Source organism: Anser brachyrhynchus, assembly GCF_964034855.1.
Source record: "Anser brachyrhynchus genome assembly, chromosome: Z".
Classification (NCBI taxonomy): Eukaryota; Metazoa; Chordata; class Aves; order Anseriformes; family Anatidae; genus Anser; species Anser brachyrhynchus.
Window position 1 is genome coordinate 18,693,329 of NC_137697.1, and position 15,310 is coordinate 18,708,638.

General features: G+C 43.1%; 1 protein-coding gene across 11 annotated transcripts in view; it reads left to right on the forward strand.

Moving 5' to 3' along the window:
• Positions 1 to 15,310, forward strand: part of MAST4 (microtubule associated serine/threonine kinase family member 4) — a 296,539-nt gene that overhangs the window by 178,624 nt on the left and 102,605 nt on the right. The window contains exon 1 of one of the 11 annotated variants that reach the window (XM_080573078.1): positions 13,345 to 13,606. The exons of the other annotated variants lie outside the window; for them this stretch is intronic. Coding sequence (XP_080429204.1) covers positions 13,515 to 13,606 — 92 coding nt within the window. The 5' untranslated portion in view covers positions 13,345 to 13,514. Of the gene's footprint in view, positions 1 to 13,344; positions 13,607 to 15,310 lie in introns of those variants that run through there. 11 annotated transcript variants of the gene reach the window in all.

The window sequence follows — 15,310 nt, forward strand, 5'->3', positions numbered from 1 at the left end:
TGTTGGTTGTCCTTAACTTTCAAAGGAAAGTTTGGTCTGATAGGGATGTTAACGTTTCACTTCTTCCAGGAGAGGTATTTCCCTAGAAAATTCCACTCCTGCTATCCCACGTTCAGACGTCTTGCAGTCTGTGCAGCACAGTGACCATTTTCAGCTAGTTCTTGGATGAGTTGCCAGAGAAACAATCCTGCAGCTAAATTCTTGAGTTGGAAATTCTCATCCATGCTCTGTGCCAACACTGCAGCATTTTGTTGCATCTGCATCATTTTATCTCACCTTGGTAAAAATAGTTGCAGAACAGAAACGAACACTGCAAGCATCAGCCTTGCTTATTACACAGTTTCAGCAGACCGTAGCACTGCAAGCTGCAAGGAGTTGCTTAGGTGCCTTGAAACTGATGAAATGCTTTGAGACTCCCAAGGCTTTCAGTGGGGAATGCAGAAGGAGGTGAGGTGTGTATCAGAAGGACACTGCTATCCCTGCAGTGGCCATTTTAGAGACTTTGTTATTTCTGCTATACACAGAACAACTTGTTTTCACTAGTGTGCAGGCTGAATTACTTTGTGATAAATGTTGGTGGTCCCTTAGGGAAAGAATCTTTCTGTGGTATTAGCTTATTCTTGAATACTATTGAAGTGATGACTTTACAGCCATGCATTGTAACCAGACTTCACAAATGGAACTAGGAGTGCAAGAAGCCCGAGAGATTTCCAGAATAATATTGAAACAAACAAACACCAAGAAACAACAACAAAAAACTAATCCTCCTGCCCCCATTAAGTACAAAGCCTCTTAGTCCTGTTGTTTTTCAGATATCTTGTTATTCCTTTTGCTTGCTTTTAGCTGTTTCAGAGGAAAAGTAAATATATGGGTTCCTAGATGCAGTGCCTTGTACCTATAGCAAAGTGAAGAATGTTTCCAAAAGGGCTATTCTGGACTTGGCAGACCTGTTACCAGTATTGGTTGGTTTCTCATCTTGATCCACGAGAGTTTGGTGGTTGAGGCAGGGATTGACTATGCTCCTGATCCAAAGAGCTATTCAGCAAAATAGTGATCTGGCTTTAAATAGGAGATCAGTTCTGTCTCTTGGGAGTGGAAGGACATGGCACGCTCGTGGCGTGACTGAGACACAAGCTGACCAGGCCTCCTGAGGACTGTCATTCTCTGCCATGAGATGCGGTGCAGCTGGGCTATTTTAAGTGTGCAGTGTGGTTTCAGAGCCTGAGCAGCTCTGAGGATGTGGTTGCACTTGCTGCTGGGACACCACTTTTCTGAAAGGGTCATGGGAGCTGCGTCTGGGCTCAAGCATAGTGTTGGAAGTAGGAGGTGTTGAGGAGCCAGATGTTGGAATGATACCAGCTCAAATCTGTCTGCCTCCTGAACTGAGGTTTCACACAGTAGAGGGTTTGTCAGTAGTGTGGTAACCATTCCCTGTGTGTGACAGCACTGTCAGTACTAACGTCTGTTAGTACTGCGTTACATTGGGTATGTGTCGTGATGTCTGGCTTCGAGCAACATGGCTTTCTGGGCTCGTGCTGTAGCAGTCAGGAGCTCATATCCACAGGGTACTCTTAAGCAGACTGTCTCTTAGCTCTGGAGACTGCAGGAAGAAATGAGCTAGGTGTGCAAAATGCTTTTCTGGCAGTAAGAAACCTGCTGTCATAGAGCAAAAGTACGGCTTGTCCTCTCGTTTTACCAGGGGTGATGCAGGCTGGTTTTTTTCTGTTCCTTAGGACGTGCTGCTAGGAGAAGGACTTGCTACTAGGAGAGATTTGGCAAGGCCCTCCTTGGGCTGGAAAGGAGGAGGTTGTTTGCAGTTAAAAGCTCTAGCACAATGACACTTCAACAGAGCAAAGCTGATAGGAGTTGTAGCCTCAGAGCTACCCAGCAAAAAAGTTAGTGTGGCTTACAGCCAAAATATTATGTACCTCGAAGAGTTGTGAGAGGGATTGCTCCAGGAGCTGTTCTCAGATGGGAAATAACATGATGCTTATTGGCCAGGAAGGCGGATTTGCAATTTGATAGAAAAGTGAACAATGACTAAAACTGTGTTTAAAACTTGTGCACAACTAAAAGACAATACAAAACACGTCTGTGGGACTCCAAAGTATCACCACAACAGTCTGGAAGTAGTTCTTGTCATATTTTAGGAGGTTGTGGTCTCAGACTGCTGTATTTCTTTTGGTAAGTACACTGGAAAACGTGGTCGAGTGTAGGAAGATGGTTAATGCTCTGTGACCTCCCAGCTTGATTAAACCTGGAAGTATTTCTAGAAATAGCTGTAATGCCTGAGAGGAGGGGATCATGACATGCGGTGATACAGATAAACATCAACCAAAGCCAGTCGCTTCCACTATGAGCAATTAGGTAGGTGGTTCCTCCTTCACCTCCACACTGTGGCTTCTTAGCCAGGTGAACATGTAGGCTATCAACACACTGCCACTGGACTGATGAAACTGCTCTACTCATGCACGTGTGCAAGTGCACGAGCAGTGGTGTTCGGGAAGCGTAGGATGAAGAACAAGATATACATTGGGTTGGTGGGGAAGAAAGATGGCATCAGGTGTTGTAGTCATCATGGCAGAACTTTTGAGTGGGGCTAGTCATGTGGCTACCAATGCTTTACGAAGGTAGAGTGGAATGTGTTGGGATAACCCTTTGTCTGTACTAAGTGGGGTTTCTTTCTTTAAATTTTGCAGAATTGAAGTGTTACATAATTTTTGAAAGAACCGATCACTCCACAAAGAAAATAAAAAAATAAATCAAAGTACAGAGTTGAAAGCATGTGCTGATTTAAGAGAAACATACTTTTACACAAGCAATTCAGGCTCATTAAAATTCATGGTAAGCCATGTCCAGACATGACTGGAGATGGTCAGGGAGAGGCTGCTTGAATGGTGAAGGGGTTAGGGTTGAGGTTGGCTTTGTTTCTTTCATTGGTGGCATACGGAGAGCATGTATTTGTAGTGATAAATGTTTCAAGTCCCTTTTGTATCAAGATATTGATATTCCCTTAAACACCCTATGCAGTTATATGACTGGAATAATCAGGTTGTCTGCTTTTAGTAAAAACTGGGCTATTAGTTGTCTGAACTGCTATTTGAATGCTGAGCAGTTAATTCCTTCATTTCCACTATGACTGATCGGATTTTCCAGGATGCTGAGGTAAAAAAAAAAAAAAAAAAAAAAAAAAAATCTAGCACAGATTGTGCTGATCCTGCACTCCTTGTTTTACATGTTTTCGACAGGGTGTTGGTGATGATTGAGGTGCTGACTATAGCTTGCATGTTACGCAGTGTTGATGTGTGCTCTCAGTTCTACAAAGCTAAAATGAAATGTGTATGCCTGTCTTTGGAGCAGGGGGGTGGAAGTCTGTGACTTGTCATGTCATCCTCCCTGATGCTTGTCATTCTCCTTGATACGCAGAGAAGAGATACTTAAGACTTTATCTTACTTCATCGGAGTCACACATCTTGTGTTTGTACAGTCTATGCCTGCAGGAAGGAGGTGTTGTAGAAATAATTCAGTACCTCTGTCCGCTAGTCATCCTCAAGATCTTCCTGCTACCATCTACATTTTTTCTCTCATTTTTTAGTATCTGTACATTTCATGCAAATATTTCTGGAAATGTCTTCATTCCACTACCGAGAAGTTAGAAGACATTATTATCTGTGCTTTACAGATGGAGAACTGAAGCACAGAGATTAAAGAACTAGATAATGCTGGGTTTTAGACCCTGAGGCCCCTTAGCTGTGAGATTGTTTTTAGTATTTTGTTCTTCACCTAGAGTATTTTCTCTCATTTGACAAACATAAATAACTAAAATCACGTTCACCTCTCTTGTACTTCTAGACGCTTGGTTTGCATTTTGTTTGAAAAATTACCTTCTTTACATATAGTGAATTCTACTACTTCTAGTGCAATAGTTTGCCAGTGACACTAAACTGGAGGTGCTGTTGGCTCCCTGATGGGGCAAGAGGCCTTGCAGACAATTTGAGGTGGACTGGAGCATTGGGCGATCATCAACAGCATGCAGTTTGACAAAGGCAAATGCTGGGTTCTGTACCTGGGACGGAGCAGTGCAGGACACAGGCAAGTTTTGGAGATGAGTGGCTGGGGAGCAGCTCAGCGGAAAGGGCTCGGGGGGTGCTGGCTGACGGCAGGCTCAGCGTGAGCCAGCAGCGTGAGCCAGCAGCGTGCCCTGGCAGCCAGGAGGGCAAACCACATCCTGGGGCGCACTGAGCACAGCACAGCCGGTCAGACGTGGTGATTGTCCTGCTGTTTAGCGTTGGTGCAGCCTCACCGATGACAGGACACAAGGGAAGAGCACAAAGCTGTGCCAGGGGAGGGTCAGACTGGACATGAGGAAAAATTCCGTTACCGTGAGGGTGGTCAAACGCTGGGAGAGACTTCACAGAGAGGTGGCTGATGCCCCGCGCCTGTCAGTGCTCAGAGGCATGTGGATAACGCCCTCAGTAACGTGCTGTAACTTGTGGTTAGCCCCGAAGGGGTCAGGCAGTTGGACGTGGTGATCTCTGAAAGTCCCCTATGACTGAACTGTTCTGTTCAGATTGAAATAGAGGGATGCCTGCTGGAATGTAATTGCTATTTGTTATTTAGCCTGTTGAGTGGGAGAGCATTAAGGGTGGTGGGTAAAAAGATTTAAGGATGTTATCAACTTGTAGTCTTGTATGCTTGCTGCTTGAAATACCAAAGGTGATGTTAATAGCAGTCCAAATTATATTCTTTAAACATGTTTCCCCTTTTAACTTCCTACGTCCCCAGGTTCCAATTTGCCAGCTTGCGCTGTATGGGGTGCTCCACCTCACACCATTCTGCTGACAGCAGATCCATCACACAGATCAGATGGAGGGAGCATGAAACAGATGATTGCACGGAAATGCTCAAGAAATGCAGCTACTTAGAGCTTTGTAGTATGTAAACACTGAAATCTTAGCACCTTATTTTTATTCAGTGTGATTTAAATCAGGGTTTGGAAGTAACTGGTGTGTTTAAAATACCTGAAATAAGCAGAGTACTTGCCAAAGTTGTGGAGGAGCATTTAATTTCCTTGCTCTGACAGAGACCTGTAACTGATCTGTTGCCATCAGTCTGTGTTGGTTGGATGATTAGTTTAGGATGTTCAGTGTGTAAGTATTAAAGCTGATGAAGTTTTCTGTCTCCCTGAGGACAGTGTTTACACTGATTAACTGCTTCTAATTTCAATATCACTGGAGTCAATCTATTTAGACTTTGATTGACAGTCGTGAGTTCTTAGCTGTGCTGACTTCCATTAACCCACCCTCCCAGGTGTTTTAAAAAATGAGAAAAGTTGCAGCTCATTACAACAACTTTCCCAAACATATCAGGAAAATGCTATCCAGTGTGAATTGCGCTTGATTTCTTTCCCTAGTTCGTTTAACTTTTGCACAGGGAGTCCCTTAAGTCTGCTGTTACAGATGGTGAGTAGGGCAGGTGGGTGGTGGCTGGTGGCAAAGCTGAATGCATGAAAATGGCTCTGAATAAGGAGCAGTATTCCTCTTGCACGGGGATGTTGTCTGGGGTTCTCCAAACTAGGATGCTATGGTGGCATAACAAAATGTTCCATTTACTTCACTGTCCTTCCATTGGAAGGTAGTGGGCCTGGCATTTTAGTTTGTGTGTTTACAAGTTATGAAAACAAAACAGATAAAAAAAAAAAAAAGCTGAATACTTTTTTATAGATGTATGTAAAACTTAATTTTTAAACTGTTTTCTTTGATTAAAAAGAAAAGTCTGTTATATTTTCATGTTAAAAAGGTTCATAAAGATTGTATGCTGTATTAGAATATTTATAGTTTACTGGAATTATTCATTTTTAAACTTTAAAAACTTTTAAATAACACAATTTTAAGTTTAAAGTTAAAAAAACCAACTTGTATTCTAAAAAAAAAAGAGCTTTTGTACAAGTAAATTAATTTTTCTCACAAGGTATGGCTTAATTGACTGTAGCTGTGATGTTGAATGTGTAGAAATAGATAAGTGCATGCTGTTTTAGAAGAATGATTGTATCCATCTTAAGGAATTACTTAGGAATTTCACCTTAAAGATAGTCTATTGCTGTTGATTTTAAAAGATGCATGGCCAGATGTGTGAGGACCGGAGAAGGTATGTGTGTATAATGGTCTGAGTGCAATGAATCATGCCTCTTAAATGTATCATCCTTTCATGTGAAGGCCTGAGAACATGGCAAACTTCGTTACTGCTCTTGACGTACCATATGGAGAACACGTTTACCTACAGATTTATACTAGTGGTACTGCAGCCACAAAAAAAACTACTTATTTGAAGAAATGGTGTGACCTTTTTAGGGATGCTGCTAAGTGCTGGTTGAAAAAAAAAAAAAAGGCACTTGGAGAAAAAAAAGGCAAAGCAGGATGGGCTAATACTGGCTATGCAATACTGTATTTTTATTTTTTCCTCCAGCATTTGTGATCATGAAGTCAGGGTCCAAGTAGCATAGTACCTAGAGCAAGGTGAAATTTTTATCAGATATTTTTTGTTTCTCTTCCCTGCTGGACTTGCATTTCTGAACTGTAGTAATGCTTTTCTACTTGCCAAGATAGATAAATGTAAATTCAGTGATAACAGTTGGAAGTATCTCTTTTGTACTTCCTCATTAGTCTGCCTGTTTGCTAAAGTAGCTTGGAAGGAGAAGCTAATTTCTGGGACAAGAGCAAATAGGTAGCTTAGCTGATAGTATGGTTGGCTCACTCCACTACAGATAGCAAAATGTTGGATTAAAAATAGTATTTTGACAGATTCAAATTCTGATGTTTGATGCAAATGACTACAACAATATATTTAAGTTTCAGTTAATTTTGTGTATCTATTCAGAAACTTTCTGAAATGGGAAGAGATGCTGTGACCATTGCTTTTCCTGAACATGTTTATGTTAAATGAGCTATAATACACTAGAGTAGTGGGAGGTTAATTTGAATTTGTATGTTACTTTACAACTTGTTAGAGCAGTAATGCTTACATGTGTTTATAAACAGTTCTAAGTAAACTCAGAAATTGGCAGATACACACTGCACACCCACAAAACACTTCCTTTCAATGATTTTTTTAAACTTATTTTTACTTTCTGCATCCCACGGTGAAAATCACGTGAAGTCATCAGAGGAAGGTAATAAACATCATAATCATCATCCACTAGAGGGAGCAAGATTTCAAATATTGTAATTAAGAATACTTACAAAAATGATTATTAGTACATTTACTGCTAATACAAATGTACAGTCTAAGGAATGAATAAACCAATAACATCTTGTACTTCAACTTCCTATATAAAACAAGCTGTAGAACCTTTTCTACTATTTTTTGGGTTCATCCTATTACTCTCGTTTGAATTGTCATTATTTTTTTTTTAGGTAGAAGAGTATCTAACCTTTAAGACACATAATGGTGGGAAATCCACTGTGTTCTGGTGGCTAAGGTGAAATAATGCAAACCTGTGCTTTCTCATCTGACTTCCACAGTTTGAACCTCTACTTCTAATATGTGTGAGTGAGGGACAGGATAGAGTTCGCTATGCCTACATCCTATGTATTCCCAAAAATCTCCTCATCCTGTGGATACATATACCAGATGACAAAGGTACTCCTATAGCCTTGGATAAAGTGAATAATTCAAGCTTTTCAAGCTGCATACTGTGGTTCTGCAGACGTCATTCCTGTATTATTTTTGAAATACTCTAGCCTCCCAGTCCTCATCTCCTTACTCCAGTGAGGGATTTTCCTGCTTGTGTATCTGTGGGAAGTGTATTCTTTTAACTATACTGTCACATAAGGAGCTCTTATCTAGCTGTGTACCTGTGGGAACACTTAAAATTCTTCGCGTTGTCCCTGCCTTCTACATTTCTACCTTACGTTATGTCCTTTTTTTTTAGTGACTTCAAGTCTAGTAATAACAGAATGTCTGGTGTTCAAACAAGGCCACTTTATCCAATGATAAACTGTCTTGTTCCTGTTATTATTTGCCTCTTTGGTCTCATTGGCTCGGAAAAGTATTACATTTTTTTCCAGATCACTGATAGCAGTATCGAACGGTATTAAATGAAGAACATATCCCAATATGATCCACAGGAAACATTTAATGTGTAGTTATTTTTTGAAATCTCTGTATTGGTGTTTCCTGTATCTTACATAAATTTTTGCATTCTACTAATTAACTTATTAAAGCATTATGTGGAAATAGGTTGAATGTTTTACAAATGTCTCAGTGAATTGTTAACTCAAGTGTTTATTAATCAGGCTTGGAATCTCATTTTTAAAAAGATCTGTTTGGGCAGACTAGCTTATGTGTAAAACTGTGTTAAATGACGCTAAGTATGCTGCCATACCTGAATTCATTACTAATGGGAGCGAGTATCCTGTTTATTCTTTTAAAGGAGTGCTATGACATTATGGCTTAGTTTCAGTATTGTAGAATTTCTAGATATTCCAAGACTCTTTGAAAACAGCAATAATTTTGTCTGAGTGGCTCAGCCAGTTCCTTCATTACTCGTTGGATAATAGTTATCTGTCTAAAAAGGCACAATTAAAACAAAACAAACTCCTCCCAGCACGTCTGCAGCCTTTGCTGTAATCTAATGTCCTTCCAAATTATTGATAGAAGGAGAGGTGTTTATGTTACATTAAGCTGTGTTAAATACTCCTACATTCTGAAGAATAGAGAAAAGATGTGTTAAGGCAAGAATTACTTTTACCTTTTTTCATCAACCTTTTATGAATTTACCTTCCTAATCCAGTGTGAGGCCTGTACTATTTGTTAGGATTTTGCTAGTTTTAGCATATTGAAGGAACTCTTTATTGTTTGTACTGTTACTGGTAAACTTCTTTCAGTGTGTATCTCGTCATAAAGCTGTTGAGATCTGAACAGTTTGGAATGCTTTTGAGCAATGATTCCAGAGCGTTGTTCATGTTTTGAAAAACTCCAATGTGTATTGACTTAATTATCAGAGTGAAGAAGCTAGGCTAGATAATTTCTGCATTGGATTATTAAATGCAAAATATTAATTTAGTATTGGTGTTGCATTTTGGTTTTAAAGATACACTGCCTATCTTTCTAAGTGTTCATGGTGGTGTTTAAAATCAGTAATTAGTACTGTATAATTAAAACGTTTCTGGAGAATATTTCTGTTGCCATTTATCACTGAAAGTAAATGTTGACATATTGAAATCTTTTTGCTTATGTATTGAATAGAAATCTTTCTCAGAAAAGATTCCTTTTGTAAGTTTGCTTTTGGAAATGTAATTTTCCTTAAAGCGAGGGTGGATTAGACAGCTTTTCTGACTTGTGTGACGTTTTTATCTTCAAGTGAATATAAAAGGGAAAGCTTAATGATCCTTATCATTTGCTTTGCTATGCGATACCTTATGTAATGCTTTGATAAATAAAACTCCTCAGCCAAGTTACATACATTATGAGTTGCCTACCATAAGTGATCAAGTTGCCTGAGCTGCTCTTTGTTTTGGGAGTGGCTGTATAGCTGAAACCCAAGTGACACCAAGGGGTGTTAAGGATGTGTTTGCAGGTTCTCATGTTGTATTTTATATAGTTTTGGGACACCCACAGAATTAAATTATTTCATTTGATTATCAGTAGCATTCTGTTGCAGGGAAGCAGATCTTAACTGTCAGATACGCATTCAGAAGTGTGACATGGATTTGTGCGTAACAACTTTGCTTCTATGTATTTTGGAGCAGAGTTATGCAATTTATTTATTTATTCTTTGTCTAGTTCTACGTGTCAGAGGTAAGTAACTAAATTGTGCTGGCTTACTGGCTGTTGAGCCTGTATTTGTTGAGTTGTTGCAGAGATAAACAATATACTGCCTGAATTTAGAGTGAGAGAGGCTCCAGTTGAACGGATAGGTGTTGCCAAAGGAGTGATCCCGCTGCCCCTGCCTGTCTGCCTCACTATTAACTCCCTTCTGAGCCTGGTGCTGGGCCTCACTGAACTGAAAATGCTGGCTAAATGGGGGGAGAGGGTGGATCTGTAGACAGCAGCTGTGTAGTACCAGTTTGATTTGCTTGCAAAACCTCACTTTCCCTGGAGATGTTTGCGTTGAAATCTGGCATTTCTGTGGCACGGAAGGTCAAACTGCAGGCACCACTGTGGAAGCAACATTGTTTATTTGGAGGCGTTATGAAGTCTTCACCCTCGTGTTGTGCTCTTTAGGATAAGGCCTGTGTTTCCCTTTATGAAGCATGTTCCTTCATGTAAGGTTGTTGTGGAACAATGCTGGACTTTTCACAACTACTCCCTTCATTTGCACACCTTCAGCAAAGTCTCAGTTCAGCCTCCTTACACATATGTCCACCCAGCACTTCAAAAAAATACTCAAGTCTTTGCCTTTGAGCTGGTGTCTGAAACAGCCTGACTAGTTAGCAGGACTGTTTGTGTCTGTGCATGGTAAGGTTAAGATGAAATTAGGCTTGAATTCACAAGTCATGTGATTCTGGGAGCTATTGCTTGTTGAATAGTAGTATGTGCAGGGTCTGGAGATGGAATTGTAAGGGTTTTGACCATCAGAAGCCACAGATTGAAATGACCTGTGTTCTGTCGCCATAAGAGGATAGAAACGTTCACCTTGAATTACTTCCCTCCTTTCTGCACATGGAAAAATCCAACTTATTAGATCATGAAACATACATTACAGTAGCCAGGTCTATGTAACGGCTTAAGGTACAATCATCTGTCTGGTTATACCCAGGAGTTGGCTTATTTTGCCATCAGAATTTGTCTACTTGCAAGCAGTGATCATCCTTTTATTCAGTTGGGTCTTTGCCCACATTGTAATAGACTGGTACAGCTTTATTTTTGGAAAAAAAACAAAACAAAACAAAAAACCACGTTTTTATGGGATGTCTCTAATCATTATTGTTAATACGGTAGAGAGTTTCACAAAGAAATCACGAGTTGAATTAGTCTGTCCTTGCAGGGGAAACGATTTCTAATAATTGGCCTAAGATGAAATAAATGGGTTTTGAGCTCCATGATTACCTCACAGATGATGTGCTTGGCTGAATGTGACTGAGTTAAGGAAACTGAACTAACTTCCTTCAGCTGCCTCTTAGGAAGGCTGAGGAGGGAAGGGAGCTTGCAGGGAAATGGGGGAACTGAAACTTTTCCTGCTTGATGGATGCAGATGAAAGGCTTGGTTATTACTCTTTAGTCAGTGCTGTTCACAACATCCAATAGGTAAAATTCCCTAGTTTAGTGATTGTATGCATTTTTTTTCCTCCCAAAATGCAAGTTTGCAAGTTACAGACAAAAGCTTGGCTACAGAGCAGAGAGGATGAAGTAGTGGAGTATACAGAAGAGATGTTTCTCAGTGCTTATGCAGAGATGGGGCTGTTTTTCCTTCTCATATGTAACTAATCTTTCTAAAAATGTCTTAATTTTAGAAGAGTTTTTAGACACTTGTGTTATGTTTGATCAGAGCTAGACTGACATTGTTTACAGTGGTGTGTCAGCAAGTCACGTCTGCAGGAGATTTGTCCTAAGGCCTTTTGGGGTAATTGCTGTGTGAACACCTTATCAGATGTCTATCTAAACCCATTTCAACCACATTCTTTTTTAACTCTTACCTTAAACCTGTGCTTATCTTCCAATTTATTACTATTTTTTTAATTGTATCACCATGCATTCTCTGAGTAGGTTAAAGATTGTATGGATGACTTATAAAACTGTATCCCAATAAGACGTTCATCTGCATTCCCAAGATAAACACCTCTAGCCTGTTAGTTAGAGGACAGGTGCCTTCTTTGCAATGCATATTTCTGGGTGCTTTTCAAAACAATGGCTAACATCTGGATGCTCTGTTACTGGAAGCTGGTATCCTCAGAGTTGTGTCATGTGAGCCTTTCCAGCTCATCTCTGCAGCAGTCTGCATCACAAGGTCTTTCACCCAAGTGATGACTCCTGTGGTGGTTTCATGCTGATGGGCAGCTGAACTCCACCACAAGCCCTCTCTCACTCCCCCTCTGCAAAAGGGCATGGGGAGAAAATAGGATGAAAAAAGGCTCACAGGTTGAGACAAGGACAGGGAGATCTCTCACCAATTGCCATCATGGGCAAAAGAGACTCAGCATAGGGAGATTATATTTATTGCCAACTACTAACAGACTAAAGAAGTGAGAAACTAGAGGTACCTCCTCCTTGCCCCATCCACCCTCTTCCACCTCGTCCCCTGGAGTGGCACAGGGGAATGGGGGCTGTGGGGATTCCTCTCCACTGCTCCCTCACGGTCACTCTGTGCCCCTGCTCCACGCGGGGTCCCTCCCACGGGATGCCGTCCTTCCCATAATGAGCCTGCTGGAGCTGCCCACAGGCAGCAGCTCTTCAAGACCTGCTCCCACACGGCTCCGTACCACGGGGTCCATCCCCCAGGAGCAAACTGCTCCAGCACGGGTCCCCCACGGGCGGCAGCTCCCCCCAGACCCCCTGCCCCTGCGTGGGCTCCTCTCCACGGGCTGCAGCTCCGGCCCGGGGCCTGCTCCTGCGGGGGCTCTCCATGGGCCGCAGCCTCCTCCAGGCCACCTCCACCTGCTCCACCGGGGGCTCCTCCACGGGCTGCAGCGTGGAGATCTGCTCCGTGTGGGACCCGTGGGCTGCAGGGGGACAGCCTGCTCCACCAGGGGCCTCTGCACAGCCCGCAGGGGAACTGCTGCTGCCTGCCTGGAGCACCTCCTGCCCTCCTGCTGCACTCACCTGGGGGGCTGCAGGGCTGCTTCTCACTCCTCTCTCCCGGCTGCTGTGGTGCAGCAGGTTTTTTTTTGATTTTCCTGTCTTAAATCTGCTCTCCCAGAGGCCCGGCCAGTATTGCTCGTAGCTCAGCTCTGTCCCTTTTGGAGCCATCTGGAGCTGGCACTGACCAGACATGGGGCAGCTGCTGGGCTCTGCTCACAGGAGCCACCCCACAGCACCCTGCTACCACACCTTGCCATGTAAGCCCACTACAGCTAGTTTGTACTTACGCTGTTTTTTTCTGTGTTTCCCATGTGTTTACTCCCACTACTGCAAACAACCCTGGGTGAATTAACTACAGCACTACATCACTGCCATGCTGGGCGGCTGGTGTGTCCGTGGGCTGCAGCTCCTACACCACCAGGATTCCGCAGGAGCCCTTCAGTGAAACGAGCAAGCCGCCGCAGCGCAGCACTGGCAGGGCTCGCCCCGTAGCTGCCGGGCTGACCCAAATCCCTACACGCCAGGCTTCGAACAGGGCCGCGGCGGGGCCCGGCCGCGCCGCCGCACACGGGACGGGCGGAGCCGGGGGCGGTGCGGGGCGGTGCCGGGGGCGGGCCGGGAAGTTTCCGTCGGTGCCGGTCGTTGCCGCCTCCCGGTCGCGGCGGCCCCGCGGCGCTCGGTGTGTGTGCGAGCGGCGTCGCCTCGCTCCCCGCTTCCCTCCCTCCCGCCCGCCCGGCGTATGGCGTGGGGCCGCCGGCGGCCGTGAGCGCCGGGCCATGGACATGTCGGACCCGAACCTGTGGACGGTGCTCTCCAACTTCACGCTGCCGCACCTGCGGAGCGGCTCCCGCCTGCGCCGCACGCAGAGGTAAGGCGGGCGGGCGGCTGCCCTTCCGCGGCCCGGCCGGGTCTCCTGCTCCTTTCCCCTTCGGAAGAGGGCCTTCTCCCCGCGCACCACCCCCCCCCCCCCTTTTTTATTTTTTACAGACCTTCCGCTCGCTCTCAATTGTTTGACCTTTTATCCGGAGCGCGTACTTTATATGGACAGCTCAGGGGAGCCTACTTCGTTCGGTGCTCTTAAAGAGACAGGTTTGTCTCCCTCCGATGGGCCTTTGTACTGCGGGAACGGCCTTTTCTGTTTCCCTGTACCATTTCCCTCCTTGACAGAAGGGGGAAAAAAGGTCTGGAAATAGCAAGCGCTAAATACAAGGTAGGGTTGTGCCACTGAAGGTTAGAAGAGTGGCAGGCTCTGGTGTCTTGGTCATTTTTTGTGCTGCGCCATCCCCTCCCAGTAAAGTGTGTGCCTCTGCCACAAGTAACAAAACTTTGTAGAAGTTTATAACTTCGTTCGTCACCACCCCGTTTGCCGTCTTGAGACCTACGGCTTGTATTGTTGAGCCCTGATATGCTCCTGTCTGCGAAACTACCGTCGGTGTTCCCATACGTGTTAGCGTGTGTGAAACGTCTCTTCTGGCTGAAAAGTCAACGCAAAGAAGGCAGGATAGAGGCCGAGCAGAGCTGTCGGCTCCTAAGCCTTAAGTATTTGCGTAGTGATGTTTTTTCGAAAGGAAAAAATGACTGTGGAATGATAGAAGGTTAAAATAATAAAAGTTAAAATATTAAGTGGCACGTTTCGCATCAGTGCAAAGGTGTTCCCTCAGCGTACGTCTAACGTTTATGTAACTAACTCGCTAGTTGCAACTGAAGGCTTATTTTATTATTAATTATATCATTATATATATATATCGTTAATTATATTATGATATATATTATTTTTAAATGCTTAAATAGCATCTAAACTGAGTGTCCAAATATGCCTTATGCATTTTTCTGCTGCAAATATGTCTGTGTTTAAAAAGGGGAATGTGCTGGGGCTTTTTCACATCTTTTTTACTCTTCTTAAGTAGGTTTTCATATATGTGAAAACCTAAAAATAGTTCTTTTAAAGTACATGGCTCCAAGGCAGGTCAGGGAGAGAGACTGTGTTAGAACTTACAAGATATATGAAATACATGTGTATCGCTTCTTAATTTTCATTTATTTCAATATTTGGATGCCTTCGTATTTCTCACACCCATTTTGTACTATGGAGTCATAGAACAGAATTATAGAATTGCTTGGATTTCTTGAAATATTTGAAAGATTTTTTTAAAGTAGTTCTGACTACTCTCTCAGTATTCTATATATGTGATATATATGCAGTTGCATTTTATGTATTACAGCAGCGTTCAGTATCTTGTACCCTCTCCTAGCAATACCAGTATGTGACATCGCTGTGAAACTAAGAGGCTAATAGTGTTGTTTCAAAGTCGCTTACTGTTAACAGGCCCAGAAACTGATTCCAGGCTGGTTCCCTCATGCTCATCCCTTGGGGAGCTCAGCCTCTCCTCTGTTGCCGTTCCCAGGGGAGGGAGGGCTGACTAGCCCAGCTGTTACAGTTCTCTTCTGGAAGGCGGACGTGTCCCTTCCACCCCTCCGCTCATAACTCATCGAGTGATGTAAGTGGCGTATCCCAGGTGATAAAAACTTTCAGAGGAAATAATACGGACAGTGCAGATTCTCCTAGTTCTGC